Here is a 27,385-nt window from a genome sequence, read left to right as displayed (position 1 = left end):
GTGGGTGGAGACTAGAGCTAGCGCTGACAGTCAGAAGGAGAAAGAAATTGAAAGAAAAAATGCAAATTAATCAATCAATCAAATCGCGATTTTTCTTTTGTTCTAGAATGACTCAAGACCCATCAATTACATCATCCAACATTGTTTAAAGGACTAACACATTCGCAGTGACAGAATCGATTCATATTTAGTCGTTATGGCGCTATCAACATATCCATTTGTTGTCCACGATCTTGTTTTCTCCCGGAGTGAGCCGGCGGAGTGATATGTGATTCGGTTGTGGGCGGGTCCTGAGCCCAGGACCGTGGATTGTTGCCAATAAAGACGTGTAAATGGACTGTTTCAGCCAATCGGAATCGAGAAATTTGCATGCCGTTGTATAAAGCAGGGTACAGCCTGTTTTAGCAAGGAAGGACTCTTCTTCTTCTCTCACCATCAAGCAACGTGTACTCTTCTTATCACTTCCTGTAGGCATAACATGGCATTTTATCAACTACACCCCATAGTGGAGACTCTTGGGAAGTACAGCTTTCACATGCATTACAGAACACAACACATTTCATTCATCAACAGCTAGAAATAATATTTGATCAATAAGAACAAAGAATAAAGATTCTCACCTGTCCTTACATCAAAATCTCTTCTCTTCTCTCATGTGCACTCTTTTCAGGCTACTGCCCTCTGCTGGTCTACTGCAGTAAAATCATGCAACAAACTGACACATGGACACAAGGCCATGGCTTAGCAAGTGAATGTCTTTATTAGAACAAAACTGCCATTTTAACAAATATATTATTATAAAGGAGAATAATGGGACGAAAAGTGGAAAAATGCAATGCTGAGGTCAATGACCCCTCAATGTCACCAGAGGTCAGTCTGAAAGTGTTTCCACGTCTGAAATCAAACATTGTGGTATGTAGATGATATGCTGAAAGTTTCATGCTTCTTTCATAAAATGCACAATTAGTTTGCTTAACCGCCCCACTAGAAGCACCCCAGCCGTTCAATGTATTTGTTAAATTCCACCACCAGCACACCTGATTCAACTTAACTAGCTCTTTATTAGTTGAATCAAGGTGTGCTGGTGGTGGAATTTAACAAATACATGGAACGGCTGGGGTGTCTCGAGGAGAGGTTTGGGAACCACTGGACTAGAGCAGGGGTTCCCAAACTTTTCAGGCCGGGACCCAGAAAATAAGGCGTCAGAGAGCTGTGGCCCAATGCACATCGTCAGGCTTTTTTTTTTTTTTTTTTTTTGCCAGGCGACCGATTTTTTAAGCCAAATATCACTTCAATCCTATTAAGTTAGTTCAAGTTAGTTATTCATTTATATGTGCTATTTATGAGAGGGCTAACTTGTTGCAAAATAATAATGATAATAATAATAGCCTCATTAAAATACTATTGTTGCTTCGGTTGTTTTCAGCGTTTTATGTGCATAATCTGTTATTTAGTTTGAAATGTTCGTTGAAATAAGTAGATTTTTCATTTTTGTTTATTTATTAAGTTAATCTAAAACCATATAGTCACATTTTAGAATACAATAGAATAGAATTTTAGAATACAACTAGAAACACTGTCCTGGCCGCGTCTATATTAATCCCAGCCGAAGAGTGCAAGAGCGCTACCGCATTCTTCGCCATACGCCAGTACGGTAATGCGCATTTCCTTTTCCTTCGCCCAGGTGCTCGCCGCGCATGAGGTCGCCGCTTGGTTCGACGCGGTTCAGACCCTAGAGCCATATGAAATCCGCGTTCACGGAATCGCGGACGGAATCGCGGAATTAACCAATAAAAATGGAATCAACTGCAAAACGTGGAATATTGCAGAATTTTGCCTAATCTGGACTGAAATTTCGTTTTTGGGTGGAACGTTTGGTGCACACGCGACCGGGGAGGCGAGGACGCTACAGTGTGTTACACACAACACAGCGGTGCTCAAGCGTCTGGCTGCTTCAGTGTTAACATCGTCAAGAAGCTAAAAAAATCCACAATAAGCCCTCAATTCAGAGCAGAACAGTATCCTAATGACTTTTATGCCTCCGGTGATAATGTGTTTTGCTAATTCTGTCAACGTTCCGTGGACTGGACCCGCAAAAACACTTGCGACACTATTGTGATTAAATAGCTATAACGTTAGGACATGATAGCTTCTAGCTAAATCTAGTGCACCCATCCATTTGTTTAATGCAAACGATTGTCATTACACACTGTCCTTTATAAACTAAATACACTTAAATAGCTATGTAACGTTATAGGACTATAGATGGAAAATGATAGCTTCTAGAAGTTCTAGCTAAATCTGGTGCACCCATCCATTTGTTTAATGCAAACGATTGTCATTATACACTGCCCTTTATAATCTAAATAAACTTAAATAGCTATGAAACGTTACAGTACATAGGACTATAGATGGAAATGATAGCTTCTTGCTAAATCTGGTGCACCGATCCATTTGTTTAATGCAAACGATTGTCATTATACACTGTCCTTTAGGGGTGGACGGTATAAACGGTATACGGTATAAACGGTATGAATTTGCTCTACGGTATGGATTTTGCCTATACCGTGTAACCGGTAGTGCAGCTCTAAAATAGCAATGACGTCATGTAACCACTGCGCGACTATTTCACTCGCATTTGCCCCTAAAAATAGATAGAATTAGTCATAGATAATAGATATGTGCGAACTGGAAAAAGTTATTTAGGAGGCTTCGCGCAGTGGGCGTGCCAGCCCCTCCCGCACGCATGTAAACACGGGTCTACTAGTGGGACGGGACGTCTCCCTGAGCTAACGTTAGCTTAGCTACCGTTACAAAATGACCCAGTCAACTATTCACTTTTAGTTTAATACATGATGAGGCATTGTCTAACCGAACGGTATCTAGTCGGCCAGCTACCGATAGCTCCTGACATCAACAAACGCTCCATCAAGTCTAGTAGAGTAGACGTGTATGATAGCTCCGTTAGCCGTTAGCTCACGTTAACGCAAGTAAGTTCACCGTTCAAAACGAAATGTCCCATTGAACTAAATAATTCACTGAGGCGTTGTATTAACGTTATATATCCGGCTAGCAGTAGCTACAGATAGCTCCTGATATCAATGTCTTATAACACTGATTCGATGCGTATTCGAGCTGAGGGCTTGATGAGCACAGTTAAGTAACGTTATGCCAATAGGGTCCAGGTGCAGCGCCGGTGAATCCTGGCCGTAGCTCTGCTCGAGGCTACTCGAGTAGCTGGAGGCTACTAGAGTACACACAGACAGTGGAGCTTGTTGCGTGGTGGCGATGTCTCGCAGATAATACAAGTACAAGTCTAATTATATAATATATATATTTTATAAAAAAAAAATATATATATATATATATATATATAAAATAAAACATTTTTTTTTATCAAAAACGATGATACCGTGATATATACCGTTACCGTCTATGCTTCAAATGATACCGTGATATAAATTTTAGACCATACCGTCCACCCCTACTGTCCTTTATAATCGAAATAAACTAAACTAAAGGTGCCTAAATTATGCATTACTTATTTCATCACAATATAATAGATATAGCTAGGTTACTGACATTGTCATTGTGATAATGTCAGTAGTAGCTAGCTGTATCTATTGTTTACACTTGAAATATGTATTTTTATTTTGTCACAATATTAATTGAAAAATATTGTGTAAAATTGAACTGTATTTCTGAGTTGCAGCACTTAAAAACATTAAATGGACTGTTATATCTTATTCAATTGTGGACATTTATTCATTCCCACTTATTAGACACTATTTCTGATGGTAAAATGAGCATAAAAAGCAAAATACAGAATTCTGAAATATTAAAACGGAAAAAATTGAATTTGGGAAAAAATAAAATGGAATTTGGAACATAATAAAACGGATTTCATATGGCTCTAGCATTCAACACTAATCACAGATGCCACACATTAACGCTGGTCAATCACATTAATACTATATGCTATTGCTATTGCTATATATTGCTATTGCTATATGCTATTAATACTAATACGGTATATATATACACGCGATGGACGCAGCAGGCGATCACTGCTACTGTTATTCAGCCACGCCAGCCGCCGCGCCGCAGCAAGAGGTACATGATTGATTGATTGTGTAGTGACTGTACATAATTCACACAGAACTGTTGTTGGGAATAGTAGTACTAGTTCCCCCCGGACGATATTGTGTGTAGCACTTCCTGCCTCGAGCATTCATTCTACCTATCGATTCGACTACGTTGACATTGTTGTTATGCTGCTGTTGAATAAAGGAATTAGGTTCAACTTCGATACACCGCCTCCGACTCCTTTATCCCAGCGCTACAATTGATTGATTGATAACTACTGAGCTAACATGAACATGAAGCTAACTACTGAGCTAACATGAAGCTAACTGCTGAGCTAACTGAGCTAACTACTGAGCTAACATGGAGCTAACTACTGAGCTAACATAAGTTAACTGCTGAGCTAACATGAAGCTAACTACTGAGCTAACATGAGCTAACTGCTGAGCTAACATGAGCTAACTGAGCTAACATGCAGCTAACTCGGCTAACTAAGAGGTACGCGATTGATTGATTGACATGTATTCCATAATATGTAAAGTACATGTGGTCCTCGTTTGGATAATATTGTAATGATCTGGGGTCTTGTGTGTCACTGTACTCTCCCCCCGGGAGAGATAGGAGGTGGCACCGGAAGTTGTGTTGTGTTCGTGAAATATACGTGAAGGAGGGAGCTGTGTGTGTTCCTAACGAGTGAGGTATTGACCTGTTATGTTACTCATTGAAGTGGAATTAAATAACCAAAAGAAACATAAACCTCTCCTCATTCTTCCTCACAATACGGGTACGACAGAACGCTACATTTGGTGTCTGAAGTGGGATCAGTGAACTCGGATTGACGCGCACTGTGTACCCTGTGGAGCTCCGCTGTTTGGCTAGCTACGTCACGTTAGCTTAGCAATGACGGCAAAAGAAGAGCCACGCCACGAGATTAAACAGGAGAGGGAGGATGAAGGTCTGTCAAGTGGACTTCCAGACCTGGAAAGAATGCAGGTCGGTGCCAAAGTCGGGGTTGGCAATCTCGGAGGACGGGAGAGTGATGGCCACGCGACGGCGGCGCTGGTACTCCACCCGGCGGCGTCCGGTAGGAATGACATGCAGAGCGTGGCACCATGTGGAGGTGCACACGGTGGATGGAGAGCAGACCAGGCGCTGAAATATTCGGGTAAAGGCAGTCTGGAGGCATTTTTTATGCAATTTGAGCTGGCAGCCGAACTGAATGGCTGGCCGATGGACAATAAAAAAAAAGGCTGCCCGTCTCGTTTTGTCCCTCACGGATGATGCCCTGGCATGTTTGAGTGCACTGGGACCGGAAGAGCTGAGAGACTATGGAGCTGTGGTGGGGGCGCTGCAGAGGCGTTTCGGTCGATGTGACAATAAAAGCATTGTGGTCACAGAGCTATGTAACCGGCACAGACGGCCCGGTGAGTCCCTTCGTGCACTGGCAACTGACATTGAGACACTCACGAGACGGGCATACGGCCACATGCCGCCCGCGGTGTTGAGCGAGTACGCCAGGGATCAGTTTGTCTGCGCCATCGAGCCGCGAGACCTGCGTGAGCGGGTTCAGCTGCGGCACCCGAGCACGCTGCAGGGGGCCTTGGAGCTGGCGCTGGAGAGAGAAGACCTGCGGGGCGAGACCACATAGGAGGGCGTGAGGGAGGCCCCTCCCACGGTGAGGGTTGCGAGGGAGAGCGGCCCAAGGGAGCCGGAGTGGGTGGGCGCAATGATGGAGCGGATGACAGAGCTGGTGCGTGCCGTAACATTGCAACCACAAGGAGGTGCGGCTCATTCACCGGGGCCCATGCGCTGCTGGGGGTGTGGCCAACCCGGGCATCTCCGCAGGGACTGCCGCAATCGCCAGGAGAGGAAACGGCAGGGGGTCCGTGTAGATGGGGCGGAGCGGATCCCTGGCGCCATGTCCCATGCTGCTCTGCCTCCAGCGGAGGGAGCCAATCAGCACAGCCGGGGGGGTGGGGCTCTACTCCCCCCAGAAGCAGACGTTGACACTGAGTCAGTCATGGTAGTGGGCTGGACGCATGCAGGCAATTTTTGCTATGTTCCCGTCACCCTGGCTGGGGCGGCGGCGCCGTGTTCGGCCCTGGTGGACACGGGTTCGACTGCGACGCTGATGAGGCCCGACGTGGTCCCGGTGGGGACACAGCTGGAGCAGACGTCGGTGCAGCTGAGGACAGTGACTGGTGAGCTAGCCCCCATGTTGGGGAAGGGAAATGTGGTCATAACAGTGGGGGGCCTGTCGGTGGAGTTCCGGGTGTGGGTGGCAGAGGTGCAGGACCCCTGCATATTGGGGCTAGACTTTTTGAAGTTTGCCCGATGCCTGCTGGACCTGGGGGAGAACACATTGAGTTTCCCTGGGGGCCCCACTGTTGAGATGATATCCCCCCCACTTCCTCCGAGGTCAGCGTCACTGGCAGTGAGGGCAGCAGAGACACAGTTTCATTCTGCAAGCCCCCTGGACAGTCACGGTAGCTCCCGCTCCCGGAATACCCGCCTGAGATATTCCCCTGCCCACTCGGCGGCTGAACGCTCACCCCCCATGCCCATTGCCCCTGACAGGCAGCTCCCTTCACCTGCTGGCAGTACGCCCCTGTCCCCATCAGCAGCCCCATTTACACCCGGGGGCCCCCTCCCCCTGGCGCAGCCTAACATGGAGGAAGAGGCTGACAGGCTAGCAGTTGTGAGGGGCATATGGGAACGCAACGGTGGCCACTTGGAGCCGGAACAGCGAGAGGAGCTGTGGCAGTTGCTAAATGAGTTCAAGGACATTTTTGCACTGACATGCTGAAATTGGCTGCACTCACTTGGTGCATCACCAAATAGACACAGGGGACGCCCGGCCTATCAGATCACCAGCCCGCCGCCTTCCCATGGCGTACAGAGAAGCTGCAGAGTGCGCCATTGATGAGATGCAGCGGGCGGGCATCATAGAGCCCTCTGCCAGTCCCTGGGCTTCGGGAGTGGTGATGGTAAAGAAGAAGAACACTTCCAAAATGAGATTCTGCGTCGACTACAGACCACTGAACAAGGTGACAAAGAAAGACTCTTACCTGATGCCCCATGTTGATGAGGCGCTGGACACAGTGGCTGGGTCGTCCTGGTTCTCCTCACTAGACTTACGGGCTGGCTACTGGCAGGTGCCCCTCGACCCAGAGTCTAAACCTAAGACAGCCTTCTGCACACCGAGGGGGCTGTGGCAATTCCGTGTCCTCAGCTTCGGGCTGTGTAACGCCCCAGCCACGTTTGAAAGGCTAATGGAGAGCGTGTTGGCTGGCATTCCTCCAGAGGAGTGCGTGGTGTACCTGGACGACATACTGGCCCACGGCAGCTCCTTCCAGGCGGCCCTCCAGACGCTGAGACGGGTCCTTGAGAGGATAGCCGAGGCAGGACTGAAACTTCACCCCGACAAGTGCCACTTCATGAGGAGAGAAGTGGAGTTCTTGGGACACAAACTGACGGGAGAGGGCATCAGCACGCAGGAGGGGAAGATAAAGGCGGTCAAAGAGTGGCCCACCCCCGCAGACAAAGAGCAGCTCGAGAGCTTTGTGGGGCTCGCCTCATACTACAGGAGGTTTGTGAGGGGGTTCTCCTGCATCGCTGAGCCCCTATTTCGACTGAAGGAGAAAGGCGCTGACTTCACCTGGACGCCTGAGTGTCAGCAGGCGTTTGACCTCCTAAAAAAAGGACTAACAGAAGCACCTGTGCTTCGACCCCCAGACCCCTCCCTGCCGTTTATCCTGGACACGGATGCCAGCAACATGGGTATGGGGGCCGTGCTGTCTCAGGTGGGGCCGGACGGAGAAAGAGCGGTGGCTTACTTCAGCCACACATTCAACAAAGCGGAGCGGAATTACTGCGTCACCCGCCGGGAGCTTCTGGCTGTCGTTGAGGCAGTTAAACACTTCAGGTACTACCTCTGTGGGCCGCCGTTTACAATCAGAACTGACCACTCCGCTCTCCAGTGGCTGACGTCCTTTCGAGAGCCGGAGGGGCAAGTGTGCCGCTGGCTGGAGAGGCTGGCAGACTTCAACTTCACCGTTGAGCACAGGGCCGGCGTCCGCCACACCAACGCTGACGCCCTGTCCCGAAGGCCCTGTGCTCCGGAGGGGTGTCGATACTGTGAGAAGAGGGAGGCAAGAGAGAGAGAGCTCCGGGAGGAGGTAACAATATGCCCCGAGCACGAGGGCGACGGGCCGGTCTGCAGGGAGCTGCAGGTGATCGGAGAAGCGGAGTGGCGAACGCAGCAAGAGCAGGACCCTGATTTAAAACCTGTTTTGCAATGGGTAGAGTCAGGTCAGAAGCCACCCTGGGGCGAGGTGGCAGGGGGCACCACTGCTACAAAGGGACTGTGGGCAGACTTTGCGGCTCTGCGGGTGTGGGACGGGGTTCTACAGAGAGCGTGGAGGGAGCCGGCTACGGGAGAGAACAGGTGGCGGGTGGTGGTCCCCAAAGCAATGAGAGAGACTGTGTTAAAAAGTTCCCATGGCACCGTGGGGGCTGGGCACTTTGGCATCACAAAGACTCTCCGCCGCCTCCGTCAGGGGTTCTACTGGGGATGGATTAAAAGGGACGTAGAGGATTTCTGTCGCCGCTGCAACCTCTGCGCAGCATACAAGGGCCCACCTGATCAGTCCCACGCACTACTCCAACAGCTGGGGGTGGGAGCCCCCATGGAGAGAGTGGCGGTGGATGTTATGGGGCCGTTTCCGTGCACGGACAATGGCAATCGCTACGTGCTGGTCGCCATGGACTATTTCACCAAATGGCCGGAGGCATATGCGTTGCCGGATCAGGAGGCCAAGACTGTGGTTGACGCGCTGGTGGAGGGCATGTTCAGTCGGTTCGGCGCAGCGGAAACCCTCCACAGCGATCAAGGGAGAAATTTTGAGTCACATGTCTTTGCCACCATGTGCGAGCAGCTAGGCACCAAAAAGACCCGAACCACTGCTCTGCACCCACAAAGTGACGGGTTAGTGGAAAGGTTCAATAGGACTCTAGGCAAGCAGCTAGCCATTCTCACAGCAGAGCACCAGCGAGACTGGGACACGCACCTCCCCCTCGTTCTCATGGCATACCGATCCGCTGTACAGGAGTCCACCTCCTGCACGCCAGCACTGCTCATGCTGGGCCGGGAGCTCCGGACGCCGACGGAGGTGGCGTTTGGCAAGCCCCCTGACACTCCCCCCGTTCCCCCGGGGAGGGAGTATGCCAGGAGACTCCAGGATCGAATGGAGTCCGCCCACAACTTTGCCCGGGGTCAGCTGGAAAAGGCGGGCATGAGACAAAAAAGGAACTATGATGTGCGGGCTAAGGGGAGGCATTTCCAGGCCGGGGAACTGGTCTGGGTGTATAGCCCTCGGAGGAAGAGGGGGCGGTGCCCTAAACTGGACTGTCACTGGCAAGGGCCATGTAGGGTGCTAGAGAGGGTGGGGGAGGTGGTATACAGGGTACAATTGCCGCTCAGGGGGAGGAAAGTTGCTCTTCACAGAGACAGACTGGCCCCGTACAGAGGGGATTGCCTCCCACTGCAAGACCCAGCCCTCCCAGCGGCCTCACCTAGAGACAGTGTTCCGACCACCACTGGGGCCGGATGTAACCGCCGTTCGAGGGGAGTGCACCGTGGTCCACCAGCGGGGGGTGTCCCCTCTTTCCATACGGGGGGCCCCTCAGAATCACAGACTGTGTCCCCGGTGCAGGACAGACATGGCACTCCCCGTACGGTTCCTGTTCAGCAGCAGCAGGTCGATTCAGTCCTTCGGGCAGGGACAACGCGTCCGCAGAGGCGGAGGCTGCCGCCAGGTCGTTTCAAGGACTTTGTGTAAAAAAAGAGAAAAAAAAAGTGTGTTCTGCTTGAAATGGAAAATGTTATTGTGAATGTGCTATTGTTGATGTGTCTCTCGGGGCGAGAGCTCAGAAGGGGGGGTATAGTGTAATGATCTGGGGTCTTGTGTGTCACTGTACCCGGGGGGTGTGTTTCCCCCCGGGAGAGATAGGAGGTGGCACCGGAAGTTGTGTTGTGTTCGTGAAATATACGTGAAGGAGGGAGCTGTGTGTGTTCCTAACGAGTGAGGTATTGACCTGTTATGTTACTCATTGAAGTGGAATTAAATAACCAAAAGAAACATAAACCTCTCCTCATTCTTCCTAACAATACGGGTACGACAGAACGCTACAATATGTAAAGTACAGTTGACAGCTGCGTTGTGTTAACGTTGCAATGTACAGGGAAAACGTTATGGCGTTGCGAGTGAATCGCGTTGCGATAATATACATGTATTCCATTTCGGCATCTGAGGCGGGGAAAAGAAAATGCGCATTTGGAGGGCGTTACCGGGGCCAATCAGGGCAAAATGCGGAAGAGCTCTTGCACTCTTCGGCTGGGATTAATATAGACGTGTCCTGGCCTGCTTCTAAATTCAGTGGCCTGACAATTATTTTTGTTTTTATTTTTTTTTTGGAAATCATCTCGCGGCCCTCCCGTGGCTGCTCGTGGCCCACCTTTGGGAACCACTGGACTAGAGCATACATTTGAGCCATCAAAGAAATTAAGCAAAAGTGGTTACCTGTGTTGAACTAGTTTATTTTTTAGAAAATAAAAAAATATAGTGGATTACTATTACGACTACTAACACTGCCAATACTACTGATACATCTCTATTGGCAAACTTTATATTTAAAAAAAATTGTAAAAAAAAATAAATAAATAAAAAAATCTTTTATTTTATTTTTTATTCACTTTTTTTTGGTTCATTATACAACTGGCGGGCCGCCACAGTCTAGGTAATTAATGGGTAACCCTGCTACAATACACATAACAGTTAAAACAATTACAACAACAGTTTCCTCAATGTGTACTCATGTGCGCGTGTGTGAGTGAGAGGGGAGGGGGGGAGAAAGAGGGATGGCATTCTCTTACCGATGGCAAGATGCAACCTGTGCCCAAAACACTAGTCTTTGCCATCCGTTTAGGGCAATTGCTTTGACAACATTGCTCCCATTATCCATGGTGATGCAGACCTGGTGCTCCTTGTCCAGCTTCCACGAATTTAAGGCACCTTTTAAGGCCTTGCGCAATCGTCTCGCCTGTATGATCTTCGGGTGCATAGCTTGTAGGGGTGGGAATCACCAGAGGCCTCACGATACGATACTATCACGATACTTGAGTCACGATACGATAGTATTGCGATACTAAATATATTGCGATATGCTGAGTATTGCGATATTAATATTGCGATATATTGCGATTTATTACCTTTTTTCAACTGCAAAGTAAAACTGTCAACATGTTTTATCTAATAAAATAAAGTTCAGTCTGTTCATCTCACTTCAATCATTTGTATTGCAGAACATGGTATTTTCTCAAGCAGACAGATGTAAACACTGTAATCTGTGTTGCATGTACCTGACGAACTGAACTGTTTGTATTAGTCATATTCCAACTTAACTGAATGCACATGTGTGCGTGTGTGTGTGGACTACTGTATTACAGGTATTGAAATGAACAATGCAACTTTCTTATACACATTTTCTGTAATTTTATTTATTTTTTATTTTCTTAATAAAAAATTAAATATCGATACTTGGCGTCCCTGTATAGATACAGTATCGCCACACAAAGTATTGCGATACTACTACGTATCGATTTTTCCCCCACCCCTAATAGCTTGACTGCAAGCATGTACCTTTCAGCTCCCAATCTTGGACATAGTGCACAGCGAGGCTCAAATACAGTTAGGGCTGTACCGAATGTCATTTTTTAACATTCGAAGCTTCGATTGAAGTATTCGAACGAAGCTTCGAATGTCTATAAAAAAAAAATGTTTACCTCAAAAAAGAAAAGATTTTTATTTTTTATTTTTAATAAACTAAATCCTCAATTTGAATAAAGTGATTAATCTGATTAAATTAGTATTTTTATTTTATTAAATCAACTTTCTTTAATGAATATAACTCATCAGTTTCGTCAACATAAATAATCCAATAAGGGTACGGTTGGTATGAAAGTGATGGTGACGTCTTATAGTATAATATTATAATATTAGTGTAGCCTAATCTTTAACTGCAACTGTGAAGAAAACCCCCATTGGTTTAAACAGATTGAATAGACAAAAAAAAAATTTTTTTTGTATTACTATGGTCGCCAAAAACGCCGTACCACGTCATTCCCCGCCATGCTCATTCTGCCAAAGACGCCGTACCACGTCTTTGATATCAATATTTCAAAAATCTGTGATCGAAATCATATTTCTCCCCCGGAGACTTGAGATCTACTGTTGATCCCCTCTCAACTCTCCAACGGTTCAAGAGCGCCATCTGGTGGCCGATCGGCGGATCGCCCAGAGCGGAAACAGGAAATGGAAGCTGGTGCTCATTCCAATTCGGTCCGATCACTCGGTAATAGTCCCAGGACTCGAGCTAGACACAACGGATAGCAATCCGTTACCAATAACTCGATAAACAACATGATTTGGACGTATATACTATTATACAACCTGGAAATGGATCGCATATTTCTACATCCCATAATAGGAATATTTCTGTTCCACCCTCATCGCCCAACGCTATGAGGAAGCTACGGTAAGATTCAGCGTTTTTAACGTGTTCGATACTAACTGCTCTAATGATCATATCACCCACACTAGATGAATCATCTAACGTTGGCCACGGAATTATAAACGACCCCCCCCCCCATCCGGTCAACATCAGATGATCAGTAGTAACTTCTAGAAGCACGTCCATTTGAAATTTTTTATCTCGCGCAGATTCCTATCAAACTGTATTTGATCATCAATATAATGCATTTGGGGCTATAAATCACGTTCTGGAGAAAGCTGCAGAAAACGATACAAACATACTTATGCTTTAGACCGTATTTTAGTATGAATATGTGAATGAAAAAGTATAACGTTGCTACACCCTGAACAATAGATACTTGACGTTGAATGGGCCATAGTAATGTCAATTTAGCAATACAATTTAAAAAGTTATAGCCCTGCAAAGAAGGTAAACATCCCCATAGACAAATAGAGCTGGCAGAGGATGGTATATTAAGAATATAAGCCTGGCGACCAAAGTGTTAAACAAAAAATTCAAATGTTGATTTAGAATTCGAATGTCAACATTATGTTCGAAGCATTCGGTACAGCCCTAAATGCGGTTGCATTGTGCGACTAGACCACAGGTCCGTAGTCGTAGAAAAGTGATTTACAGTTGATATTCTTGCCGTAACTTTCTCCCTGACGTTCACACTACATCCACACTACACAGCATTTATAGACATAAATAAACTTCATGGCTCATCTCTAGGGGTGGGAATCGCCAGAGACCTCACGATACGATACTATCGCAATACTTGCGTCACGATACGATAGTATCGCAATACTAAATATATCACGATATGCTGAGTATTGCGATACTAATAGTGCGTTTAAAAAAAATGTATCACATTTTATTTATTACCTTTTTTCAACTGCAAAGTAAAACTGTCAACATGTTTTATCTAATAACATAAAGTTCAGTCTGTTCATCTCACTTCAATAATTTTTTATTGCAGAACATGGTATTTTCTCAAGCAGACAGATGTAAACACTGTAATCTGTGTTGCATGTACCTGACAAACTGAACTGTTTGTATTACAGTCATATTCCAACTTAACTGAATGCACATGTGTATGTGTGGACTACTGTACTATTACAGGTATTGAAATGAACAATGCAACTTTCTTATACAAAAAATTTATTAAAAAAACCTTTTTTTTATGAATAATTAAATATCGATACTTGGCGTCCCTGTATCGATACAGTATCGCCACGCAAAGTATCGCGATACTACTATATCGATTTCCCCCCCCCACCCCTACTCATCTCCTACTCTGGGTATTCAGTAGGTGGTGTCAAAGAGGCAACTAACTACTACTATACTACCCATTTGACCTGAGGATACTAGTAAATCATTTTTAAATATTCAATTGCAAATAAAATCAATTGTTATGTGCAGCCCTACTTTTCTCAGAGCTCACGTCAGGCATGATTAGTTATGTAGAGCCATCGGACAATATGGAATCCTTGTGTGCATTACAGCTCAGTGATAAAAAATTGCAAGACCTATTGCAATATTTATCACATCACTGGACATACTCAAATGTGACCACGCCCAGCGCTTTCGACCACAGGTTGCGCAAGTCAAAATGTGTCAAATCATAATAAAAGGTATTTTTTGTGTTTAGATTTTTTAAATATTATCACAGTTTGAATGTTTAAGAACATATTTACTATAAAAGCGAACAGTTATAGTATCTCTATTCTCTAATAGTAACAATTCTTGTCGAATTAAATTTGCATGCGAATCAAGATGAGAGTTTCGAGCGACGCCCATGGCATAAACAACACACATGGCCTCTGTTGATATTATTTTGTAGAGACTCTCCGAAACTTTCGGCTTCAGGAAACGACAGCAACAGCGTTTTCACAGCTTAAAGCAAACAGAAAAAAACTGTTTTACAAGATTCAAACAAGCACATCCTCTTAAAACATTTTCAGATGTGAACGTACGACACATCATTTGAAAGCTTTTTTACTTTCACAATCTGACAATGGAGACATGTGGCCACAATCACTGGTCGTAGTCACAAATGCATTAACTCTCAGTAACAGTCAAAACTGTTTACGGTTTTGGGATATGTGTGAGATTATGTGCAAAATAAATCAGCATAGTTTTTCAGCATTTTGGTGAAGTGTCCCTTTAACCATAAGCACATTTATAGCAGCCACTCCTCAGCACACACACACTAGGGCTGTCAATTAATATTCTATATTCTAATTAATCATCAAATTGTAAAAAGAAAAACATACATTCGATTGTGAAAATTACTATTAGATTGTGAAAAAAATCAGGCCCGGCTGTTAGGCTTGGGGCGGTATAATTTTTTTCACACCGTCATACCTTGCTGACATAATACCCCGGTATACGGTATATGACTGTATAACAAAAACAATAACGTTAGCATGTAGCCTAGCCATGGCAGACTATTTGATTCCTTAAGGGCTCGAAATTGCCTGGGTTTTGGTCATATGCTCCCGAAATGCTCCCGCTGTTTGGCTACTTCTATGTGCAGTGAAAACTACTCGAATGCTTTATAACCTAGTCATTGATTTAGTTCAGGGTAATCTAAAATTAGCCGCGGAGCTAACGCTAGCTAACGTGAGCTAACGCTAGTTAATCAAGCTCACAGAGAGAGATAAACAGCGGACAGTACAGGTACAAATACAATAAAAAGCGGGTGGGGGCTGTTGTGTAAACCTTGTACTCTTTAGTTCACATATAATAAGAGACGGATTATTTGCTTGCTCCACCAGTGCACAACAACCACAACGCTTTACGGTATTTTCACAGCACTGTCGCAACATTACCGTAAAACGTGAACACCGTTCACTCGCTCCACTAGTGAGGAATGGTCTCGCCCTCTGCTGGCGCGCGTGTGCACTACACTCAAAACTCCGATTCACTGTAATAGAAACTGAAGCGCATCTGTGATTTGGACGGTATTGATTTTCAATACCGTCAGGATTTCTAAATACCCTGGTATACCGTAATACCGTCATACCGCCCAAGCCTACCGGCTGTCTTCCTTTCAACTTCTTGCGTGGGCATGAATGCGCTGCATGACAGACAGGAGACACGAAACATCACTTTCATTGAGCTGAATAATGTGCCAGTAGTAACAACAACAGCAGCCGCATGGCGTGATGGGAGTGTGTTCAGAATAAGGTTGCACGGTATACCGGTATTAGTATAGTACCGCGGTACTAGAGTGTTCGAAATGATACTATACTGCGTTTGGAAAGAAAACGGTATTTTTTGTCTTTCATTTATTCATTTATGCATGCGAATGCCTTCCTATTGGAGCACAGCGCTGCTGTCAGTGATAAGTCTGACGTTGCGCTAGTTTACCGGAAGAGAGAGCTCTGATGGAGAGAGATTGAGATTTCTATTCTTGCGAATAGCATTGTGGACATTTTCTAATGCTCGTATAAGGAACTGTAGTCACGAGAGCTAGCATTAACGTAACATAACCATCGGCAATCGCAGCGAGGATCTTTATTGATTTATTTTTATTTATAAAAAAAATAAAAATGCTTTTTTTTCCGGCCCTTTTTTTGAGGGCACTCCATCCACCCCCCTCTTCGGGGGACAACTTTATTATTTATTATACGTTTTAACTATTTACAGTACAAAATTAAATAAAAAGTGTAGTAAAATAAGAAAAATATTTAAAAAATATATTTCATTGCCCTCTCGGAGGGGGGGAACTCAGACTAGACATTGACAAACAAATTACAACTAAGGACAATGAAGGACAACAACGAATACACATGACAAGGGAAAGGGGGGGGGGGGGGGGCAGAGAGGGGAGTAAGGCGGCGGTTACACCTTTCGTATCATCTTTGTATTGTTTTCATATGCGTATCGCCGCGACGTTGTGCGCCTCGAGTCACACTTTCGTTTTTTTTTTCGTTTTTGTCACCCGAGCACACTGATGTAGTACACTGCCAAAGCAGTAGGTGGCAGTAGGTGGCAAACATGAAGGCAATTTCAACCAATCAGAACGAATGTGCCAATACACTTCCTGGAAGCTCCAGCAAAGAAAATAGGCTTGTTCGAGATGGATTTCGGTTTGCCTCGACTAGTAGACGAGAGTAGCCGAGTGAAGCCGGGGGAGGAGTTAAAAGGGCGGACACTGCCGATTTCACGAGAGCCTCTCGCCTAGTCTCGCAGCATGGCAGATACGCTTTCACGTCACCACACACACATTACACACCTGTCCAGCTCATTATAATGCGATGGCAAAATTAGATCAGATTCAAATGTACAGCACACCATATACTGCTATAGTGGAATATACTATTCATATACCATAATGTATACCATCTTGTTGCACGCTCCTGGCCGCACGCACACACAACACACTGCTGAATAATTCTGTTTTGCATCAATATATATATGTATACTGTGTATATTGAGGCAAAACAGAATTATATATACAGTATTGAGGCAAAACAGACGAGTCAGACGACGTATGTGTGTGTGTGTCTGACAGCTTGAAGTTTATCATGATGATATGATGATAACGCATAACATAATAACGTTTTCAATCAATCAATCAATCAATCGTCTCATAACTCCCTGGCTGTCACGTGGCTGGTGACTGACAACCTTTCTGAGCCAATAGGCGCTTTGCCCGACCGTAGCAAGTCGCTTCCCAGCCGGGAGCAGCCGGCTGAGAGGTACTGTGGCGCCTCGCTCTGAAGGCTGCTTGTGGCTCGCTCCCGCGGGAGTTCCGCGCCTCGTCTCGTCAGATTTTCAGAGCAAGTCGGACAACATTCTAACCGCCATGCAACGCGTTTGGCGAGGCCGTAGTAAAACCTGCGCAGATCTGCGTCCGCCTATCCCATCTCGAACAAGCCTATTGTCAATAAGGCAGGCGCCTATGCCGCGCCACCATCTTGCCTATTTACTCAATGCAGCAATTCTTTTTCAGCAAAGCCTAATAAAAGTGCAATAAACAAAACGGATACATTCACTGTGTGTTCTGCCTGTCATTTGTTGATGAAACAAAACTAACATCAACACAAGTGACCACCAAGAGCGGATAGTTTAGTCTAAAAAACGATCGGTAGCATTGTTAGCTGCATGCTAACGTCAATGGAGTATGCCATTATAACAATATAGCATTGTGGCTAGAAGCTAACGTTAGCTCACGCTACTTAGCCAGCACCAAAACTGATGATATCGCGAGCTATCAGTAGTTAGATAACATTAGAGACAGCGCTGTGTGTATTAAACAAAGGTGAATAGATGACTGGGCCATTTTGTTTAATGCTTGTTAAGTTGAAAGAGGAGCTCTGAGCTAACAGGGTCTGAATCCTGATAGCTCACGTTAGCCAGCTGCTCATGCAATCGGTAATGCTAGCAGAATGAATGGATGTAAACTTTATTTAACATATTGCATATGGGTACAATACAATACGGCTCAATACAAACTATTGTTAAGGGAATGCAGACTGTTGTAGCTTGGACTGGGGTCCTTATAACAATAACTTGACAACACATGGTAGCTGAAGCTATTTGGGACACGGAGCTATGTCCCAAACACACACACTGTTGTCACCGGAAGGGCACGCAGATGGTATCTACTGCGCATGGGCGTTTTCACAACAACGGCTAGCGTGCTGACTACACGCTGTTGTCGATTCGTTTTTTTTGCGTATCTCCAAACGCAAACACAATTTTGCGTTTCAGCCGTATCCACAAAAAAACGCCAAAAAACGCATTTCTGTGTAATAGGGACATCAAACGTCGTCAAAAACGTATAAAAAAACGCCAGGAATACACTAGTCTAACCATGGCCTAAGTAAAGTAGCGGGTGAGGAGGGGGATTGAGAGATGGAGTGGATGGCTCACAGGTCAATCTCCTATGATTAGGAGCCTAGATTATCCACAAGCAATTCCCAGATGTTATTAAATTGTGAGACTTCGATGTGATCCACGGTTGAGATTAGAGATGTTCCGATACCATTTTTTCCTTCCCAATCCGTTTGGGTATCGGCCGATACCGATACTGATCCGATACCAGTGCATACATTAAAAAATGTATATAAATTATTAAAAAAAAATTTAAAATGTTTTTATACAGCTACTGTTTTATACAGCTACTGTTTTTTAGTAATAACTATAAATTAATGATATTTATTCAACAACAGGTGATTGTATAGATTAGTATTAGTATCAGTAATTGAAAACTATCTCAATGAGTTCACCCACGGAAAGGTTGTTGGCACATTAGTTCCACACAGACATTATTCGTTGCTGCACTTGCTTCCACAAGGCTCCGTTTAAGTAGCAGAGGCTGTGTTGTGATTTTTGCACAATAAATATTCAACATTCTCTTTTGAGACTCCGCCTCAGACTCTTATTATTTGGCACTAAAAGCTAAACATTGTCACCGATATGGCTGTCCGCAACATGTCATTAATTGTGTACGCGAGGTGGTCGATCAGTGACGACGTTCGTCGTTAACATGAGCTAGGTTAGCTAGCATGAGCTACCGGTAGATGGAAAGACTAACGTTACTGGTGAAAATGTGAAATGAATACTCCTTTGCCAACTTGCTGTACTTTGCTTGCAGGTCTGCAGCCATTATTGCTGGATTATGAATAGCCCCAACTTTAGCCAAGGTAAGGTTAAAGCTAAAACTTTAACGTTAGTTAATGCTAGCTTTCGGTTAGCTGTTCAATGCTAATAACACCACCAAGCGAACCCATCAGAGCTCCCCGTCAACACCGCTCTGTCGTAGTGTTGTCACGATACTGGAATTTCGACTTCGATACGATACCTTGAAAAGTATCGATACTTCGATATAGGGCTGGGCGATAAAACGATACCGATAACTATCGCGATAAATTATTTCCTCGAAATAAACATGAAACGTGGTCACAAAGTTTCGATATATCGATTTTCCAAGCTTGGATATCAGCACACGCACTAACAACCAATCAGTGAAGGAGATGGCCGACAGTGAAGGAGACCCGCAGTGCACCACTGGGTAGAGAGGTAGGACTCTAGTAGTAAACAAGGCTGGCTAGGATAACTAGCTTGCACGGCACTATTTTATATATTTACGTGCCGAGTATGTGTGTGGCGTGAATTCTGAGGCCACGTTTATAGTAGTGTGGGGTATACAGTGGACGTCGTTTCAATATATTGGGGCGGAAGAGAGTATTTTAGGGTAATATGTAGTACATTGTCTGTCATGAGATACTCCGCTTGTCGGCTAACTGCTAACGTGCGCGGACTGATGACGACATCAACATTCGCAGCAGCAAAACAAGTATTATATATATCTATGCTATTAATAGCCCGTCCATCGGCGCCGGGCATAAGAAGTTAATTAAACTTGACAGACATTATATCGACGATAATTATCGATATCGAGTTATATGAAAATAATTGTATAATTTTATCGCGATAACATTTTTGGCCATATCGCCCAGCCCTACTTCGATACCATTTCGATACAAAAAAAAAAAAAAAAAATTAGCTTTTGTTGCTGGTTGATTCTCCTCAGCTTCTCTCTGGTACTATAAGAGAAGATAAATATAACACTTTTAAAACCCTTTGTTTATCTTTAGATCAGAGAGAGAGAGAGAGAAAGAGAGAGTGGCTGCTGGAGATTTGAGGTCTACTGAGCGCACCTTTCTAGTTATGACCCGAAAACAAGGGTACTTGAGAGAGAGAGAGAGAGAGAGAGAGAGAGAGAGGGAGATTTCTCCGGAGCTATGCTCGGAGCATTTATTAACGTTACATTTTCAACAACATTGCTGCTAATTGGACACTTCATGGAGGCGGGGTAAGTAACGTTGTGTCGAGTTCATGCGTGTACTAGTGTAGGATGGGCTCCGCTCGACCTAACGTTGGAAACGGGGTAGTTGTGTCGAGTTCATGCGTGTACTGGTGTAGTGTGGGTGGGCTCGGCTTGACGTTACTCCGTTTCCATGAAGTAATTATAAATGTGGCCAGCTAGCTAGCATAAGCTAACGGAGGAACGACAGCTAACGTTAGCTAATAATAGCTTTGTGTACAAACTGAAGACAGGGCTCCCGGCTGTGAGGGGGAGGAGGCTGCAGCAGCAGCTTGTGTCTGTTGCCGGTCTCTGAGGAGGAGGAGGCAGCGGAAGGGCAAGCGTGCTCTGGCAGCACGTCTGTCTGTCAACAACTTGCGGGAGCAAGCCAGCAGGTATCGGTACTGCAGAAAGTATCGATACTTAGCGAAATGAGTATCGAAACCATTTTAAATATTCAGTATCGATATGTATCGATATTTCGATATTTTTGACAACACTACTCTGTCGGGAGGATGGCATTTAAGAAAGTCTGCTGTTAAAATGACAAACAGCATTGACACTTTAATTCACGGTCGGTTAAAACACGTTTGTTTTATAATGCTCACTCAGCAGACCGCAGTGTTGTTGATAAATTACGTCATATGGTCGGAGCGCAGAATTAGAGGGTACTCGCCGATACCGATACCAGCATTATCGGAACAACTCTTGTTGAGATTGTTTCCTGTGATATGTAATTTGAGAGAAGGCCCAACCATTGCCCAGTATTCAAATTGTTTCTTGTCTTCCAGTTTAAAAGGATAGTTTTCTTGGCAACAGCTAGAGCAGTGGTTCTCAAACTTTTTACACCAAGTACCACCTGAGAACGTAGCTGGCTCTCCAAGTACCACCATATGACCGGCGTTAAAATACAGTCTATTCAGCTATGCACAGTTCACGCAGGAGGCAAATGTATTCCTAATACCATTATTTATTGTTAACTTTTGTCAGACACAGCCACAATGTACAAAGGGATAGCACTAGAACTAGCAAACGCTTCCACACAACTCATACAATGCAAGGGGCATTGAGAACATAATAACTAACATTCTCACATAGCAAGTGAGAAAATTAAGAACAACTGTATTTCAGCAAATGTACTTAATTCTCTCTCTCTCTCTCTCTCTCTCTCACTCTCTCACTCTCTCACTCTCTCACTCTCTCTCTCTCCCTCTCTCACACAGCAAGCAATTGTCCGTCATTCTCTCTCACACTCACACACACACACACACACACACACACACACACACACACACACACACACACACACACACACAATTATTTTGTTACAAAAACTTAATTTCCTGCATTCTGGTGCAGGAATTTTTGAAATTTTACCCTTTAAATGCCAGTGTTTGTGATGGGCATCACAAATTATTGTAAAAAAGAAAAGAAAACACATATTCAATACATTTTTGAATGTTTACCCTTTAAATGCCAGTTTGTGTGATGGCATCACAAATTATTGTTAAAAAAAAACACAAAGTAAAATATTTACAATATATCAAATGCAAAGTACATTTTTCTGGGGGGGATTATTACAGGCTAGGCATGTGTCAATGATTAGCAGCAACACATATTTTGATGGATTTTTTGTAATGTCAGATTTAACACCAACTCTTTTCAGAAAAGTGGGAGTATTTCATTTTTTATCTGACATTACAAGAAATCTAAAAATAAATGGTTATGATCAAGGCTGAAGTTGAATTAAAGATTTATGACTGTTTAGACTGCAGACTCTGTCACAGTGATCTCCTGGTTGTTCCCCACTTAGATTATCTAACTATCGCGCTGCCGCAACCAGAAACACTGGCCTGGCCTGCTTCTAAGTTCAGTGGCCTGACTGCAAAAATCAAAAAAAATAAATTAGCTTTTTTGGAAATGTTTTCAAGTACCACCAGCAGTACCACCAAGTACCACTAGTGGTACGCGTACCACAGTTTGAGAACCACTGAGCTAGAGAAATGAGTAGGGGTTTGGTGTTCTGGACTAATAAATTGATAGCAGTAGTATCCCCAAGTAGACAGAGGGAGGGGGAGAGAGGAATGCTGCAGCTCATGACCCGGGAGGATCTTTTTTTTTTTTATATCTTTTTCCCCCTCCCTCTTTTTCCGATTTTTCTCCCATCCCACTGTTAGTCGTTATGCCAATTCCCAACCCCCTTCCTGGTTGTTGCGCACTTTCCCCTACTGTTGGTCCGAGAGGCCGGAGACTGTCGCATGCTTTCCTCCAGCCTGGCCGCGCAGATTCTCACCGGGAGAGTGTAACGTGTGGAAGGTCGCACTACCTCTCTCCAGATCCTACCCTTGCTGAGCAGGTGCCCCGACCGAACTGTAGGGGTCGCTGTCCACAACGCCCAGGACCCACCCACGGCTCCCCTCCCCCTAACTCAGCCAAACGAGTTAGTATATCGATCAGCCCGAGCCAAGGCAATGCTGACTCTCCGGGAGTCGAGACCGCAGCCTCTTGCATTGGTGACGAGCACAATCTCCGCTACGCCACCTGACCGCCCCGGGAGGATCTTTATTGATTAACGTTAGCTAGCTAGCTTTAACTAGAATCATAGTTTGCTAGCTATATAAGCTAACGTTAGCCGAGTTTATTCTATGCAAAATGTGCTAGCTAGCTAACGTTAATAAAGATCCTCACTGCAATTGCCGATGGTATGGTATGATAACTAACGTTACGTTAATGTTACAGTAGCTCCTATCAGTACTGTAGTCATGCCATTGACGCCAACATTCGTTGGATGAGCTATGCTAGCTCTCGTGACTACAGTTCCTTATTAGCCCCTTTCATGACTGTGATGCAACCCTTGGTTGAATACGTGAATGTGTGAATGCGCGTATTCAACCAAGGGTTGCATTACAGTCACAAAAGGGGCTAAGTTCCTTATACGAGCATTAGAAAATGTTCACAATGCTATTCGCAAGAACAGAAAATAAATTGAAAAGCCTAATAATAAGCTATACACAGCCTAAACTCCCGTGCTGAAAGCTAGTAAACACAGCATCCCCTCTTGCCTACCCACAACAGAAATGAATTGATGCACATGTGCATCTCTATGGCTTAGTCACAAACGTGATTTATACAGAGACATTTGACAATTGCCCATTTAATGGTTCATACATACTGTATAAAGACAACGGAAATCTATTTTATTTTTGTTAAACATCCTACAATATGACATAACCTAGTTCTAGATTATGATAGGCTATATATAATCAGTCTCACTCATCAAAATGTTTTCTAGGTTATGGTATCTCAAACTAATTAGGCCCTCTGGCCTCTGCTATGACAAATGTATAATAATAACAACCATACTTTTTCTACCCCTTGAATTTTTTTAACTACAGAAGTCTGCTGCATTTGGCTCACAGAGTGACTCCCCCACTCAGAAGCAACCTAACCTCCCAGCTTTTTCTGAGCAGCATATTAAGTACACAAATTAGTCCAAAGATGATAAAAGGCTCAACAGGGCAGTCGCAGAGTTCATCTGTGTGGACCAAGTTCCAATATATACAGTTGAGAAAGCTGGGTTCAGAAACCTTGTACAGCAACTGTTTTGAGTGCAAAAAAAGTTCTCCAGCATTTTGAATGCCATTGCTTTTCATTTAATTTATTTATTCTTGTCATTGTTCATTGTTGTGTTTTAAAATAAAGAACAATAATGACATCTGAGAGTGTTTCCCTGATTTTGAGGAAAAGTATCGAAAAGTATCTAAATTCATATTGGTATAGTATCGAAACAAAAATGTTGGTATCGTGACAACCCTAGTTCAGAACCCGACTCGGTCCAGAAGAAAAGTCCCGCTTGGAAATACTTAATACTGGATTTTGCTCAACTTGTGGAACCTCCAGACAAAGTTGTATGCAAGCTATGTAAACTACAGCTGGCCTACCTTCTTTTTTAATGCTAACGCTATTTTAGTGTAAAAAATGTAAGTAGCCTACTTTTCTGTTTTTTTAGCACTTATTGTAAATCATCCCTCAGGGTAAAACCTCTAGATAATGAATAGAGACGGAAGCGTCATGCAGGTCCCTAATGGTTTGATTACTATTTCCCGTTTCATGTCAAGGAAAAGATATTGTTTCATGTTTATCACGCCTTGTTTGGAGGCACGTTGCTGTGTTTGAATGTCCGTTCTTCTATATGCCGTAAACGTTCATTAATTTGATCCGAGACAGCCCCTTCTCAATCTAGCACCAATTTCAACTCACGAGAGAGAGGGAGGCGGGGGTGTGTTGTTCTATTTTGTTTTACATAATACGCAATAATAGATATTCGAATGGTTCGAACCTATGTTTATTTTTTTTAGAAGGAATAGTCTAATAATGTTATTTTAGGCCAATTTTGACAGCCCTAACACACACACACACACACACACACACACACACACACACACACACACACACACACACACACACTGTGTGATCGAGGCCAAGGACTTATGCGATTACATCTGAGCTGGCAAAGTCAAAATCAACAAGTAGGTCAGGCCTTTTTGACTGTCAACGGAAGTAGCTTTTAAGTTCCTGTTTTCTCGCGCGCAGCTATCGTCTCCTCTGCTCCTCTACTATCAGCGTCTAAACATTCTGCCTCCTCCCCTTCTCTCTCTCTAGATGCAATGACGGCTGGCTCCAGACACCAGAGGAAGTGGCTTCCACTGTGGTTCTCCCCCCATCAATCTAGTCCGCGACACCACGAGCAAGTGTGGGACACTCTACATTCCAACGCTCACTCCCTCCTCGCCTCTGTTTGACTTGTCCTCCACCTCCCTGAGCCTGGGTCTCCAGCTGTGATGGAATGTCAAGGCCTCCTGTACCTGGTGCTCGTGGGCTTACTGGACCCGTGTCTGACGAGGCTGATGCCCCGAGTCTCCTTCTCCACGGGTGAGTCTGGTACCACTCTCCTCTTTGGCTGTGAATGGCTCGACACACGCCAGCTATAGAATACTTCCCAAGATGTCGAAACCCCAGATAAGAGAGGTGCCCACTTGGTGATATGCTGGCTCTCACGGCCTATCTATCTACACCTTGGGTTGTGGTGGCCATTAGGGGCCATGCTGTAGGGTATGTGTAGTAGAGCTGTCCCCGAAGCCTATTTTGGGGATTTGAACTTCGCCAGGGTTTTTCGAAAGGACGTTCGAACCATTGTTTTTAATCATGCAAAAAATTAGCTCCTACATTTTTTTTCTGGTTCAGTACTGTCATGTCTTGACTTTAGGCACATTACGCATATAACGTTGCGCATATTGCTGCGGTTATTAAGAGTAGTAGTACCTACTTAGTACTTACTGGTCACGGGAGGCTTCAATAACGTTTGGATGGTAATCCATTTTGTGAATACATTTGTTGAAACAACATCTTTGTTGGCCGACGGCTCCTGCTATCTTAACGTTAGCCAGCTAAACGTGCATAGCTTAATTAACGTGCTGCATAACATACCTGTGTAACATTAAGTAACTTGTTTTCCGCTGGGAAAGTTCAGCATCACTGCATACACTTTGTTTAATCCAAACATCCATTCGGAAACATTGTATTATGCAATAAAACTGGTGAGTGTGAGTCACTCAACTCTCTTTTTTGCATGATTGATTCATTTCCTGATAATGTATGACGGTGACCCCTCCTCATCTCGACTAGACTGTGTTGTTGTGTCTGTGTTCGCGCGTGACTTTCGAATTATTGTAAACGCAACATAGTACTGTGATATTCTGATATACTGGTATATCACATTCTGATATATATTTTTTGTGTAAAAAAAAATATATATATACGGAGATTCAAACCCATTAATTAACACTTTGGGTGCCATGGGTTAAATTCATGATATACCATAGATTGCCAGCTCTATTTGTTAGGGGTGCACCGATATGAAAATTGGCCACCGATACCGATACCGATTGTTCAACTAACACAATCGGCCGATACCGATACCGATACCGATAATTGTGGCAAAAAATAAGTATTTTTAATTTTTTTTAATATTTTTTTTAATATTTTTTTTAATTTTTTTTAAAAAATTTTAATGAAACTACTGTATATTTGTATGTGTGTTTGTATTTGTAGGCCTCTTTACTTACTTAAAAAAGGAAACATCAAGAAATATGTTTATGGTATCACTGATCCCTCTCCCAGTATCGTCTGGCGGCCTGCAGAGGGATACTATTTTCTCAACCAGAGCTTTCAACCAATGCAATGGAACCATTCTGGCGGCCTGCAGCGGGATACTATTCTCTCAACCAGAGCTTTCAACCAATGCAATGGAACCATTTTGATTGACAGTCGATTCGGCCAATTACGCCACACCGCTAGCACCCACCTCCTGCTTACCACCAAGCGAATATTCATTTTTCTACTTCGGGGCATGCCGCCATTGATCTGCTTGTGAGAATGCGAGTCAAACTCAGAACCACAACAAGCTAATAAGTTAGCTGCCCGGCAGTGCCCGCCGACCAGCGCGCTCCACAGGATGGCCAAACGAGACACAATGATTTTACTGCAACAAATGTTATAATAAAACAAAGCCTTTCTATACATTTGTCTGGTTGAAAACTTTATTAACAGATTGCAGAATGTGTAGTTGGGTACGGAATGAGCAACGGAATGTAACCGAGCTATGCACGGCTTGCTTGCTATCTTCGGGTAAATACTATGCTGATGTAATTGAACGTGTAACTAACTATAATAACGTTAATGCCACAAAACGAATGTTTGTGTCATTTTAACAGCAGATACTTTCTTAAATGCCATCCTCCCGACAGAGCGGTGTTGATGGGGAGCTCTGATGGATTCGCTTGGTTGTGTTATTACATTAGCATTGAACAGCTAACCGAAAGCTAGGGT

General features: G+C 44.4%; 1 protein-coding gene across 3 annotated transcripts in view; it reads left to right on the top strand.

The window, feature by feature from the left end:
- The window catches only part of sema4ab (sema domain, immunoglobulin domain (Ig), transmembrane domain (TM) and short cytoplasmic domain, (semaphorin) 4Ab), a 190,621-nt gene that overhangs the window by 29,926 nt on the left and 133,310 nt on the right, over positions 1-27,385 (top strand). For all 3 annotated transcript variants that reach the window (XR_014619381.1, XM_084307497.1, XM_084307496.1), the window contains exon 2: positions 25,160-25,429. Coding sequence is in view for 2 of the 3 variants with exons in the window: in XM_084307497.1 (XP_084163623.1) it covers positions 25,339-25,429 (91 nt within the window). In the remaining variant the exon portion in view is untranslated. The remainder of the gene's footprint in view (positions 1-25,159; positions 25,430-27,385) is intronic.

The sequence above is a fragment of the Notolepis coatsorum genome (assembly GCF_963971535.1).
Source record: "Notolepis coatsorum genome assembly, chromosome: 2".
NCBI lineage: Eukaryota > Metazoa > Chordata > Actinopteri > Aulopiformes > Paralepididae > Notolepis > Notolepis coatsorum.
The sequence above is the reverse complement of the archived record's forward strand: the minus strand, read 5'-3'. Positions and strand labels throughout refer to the sequence as shown.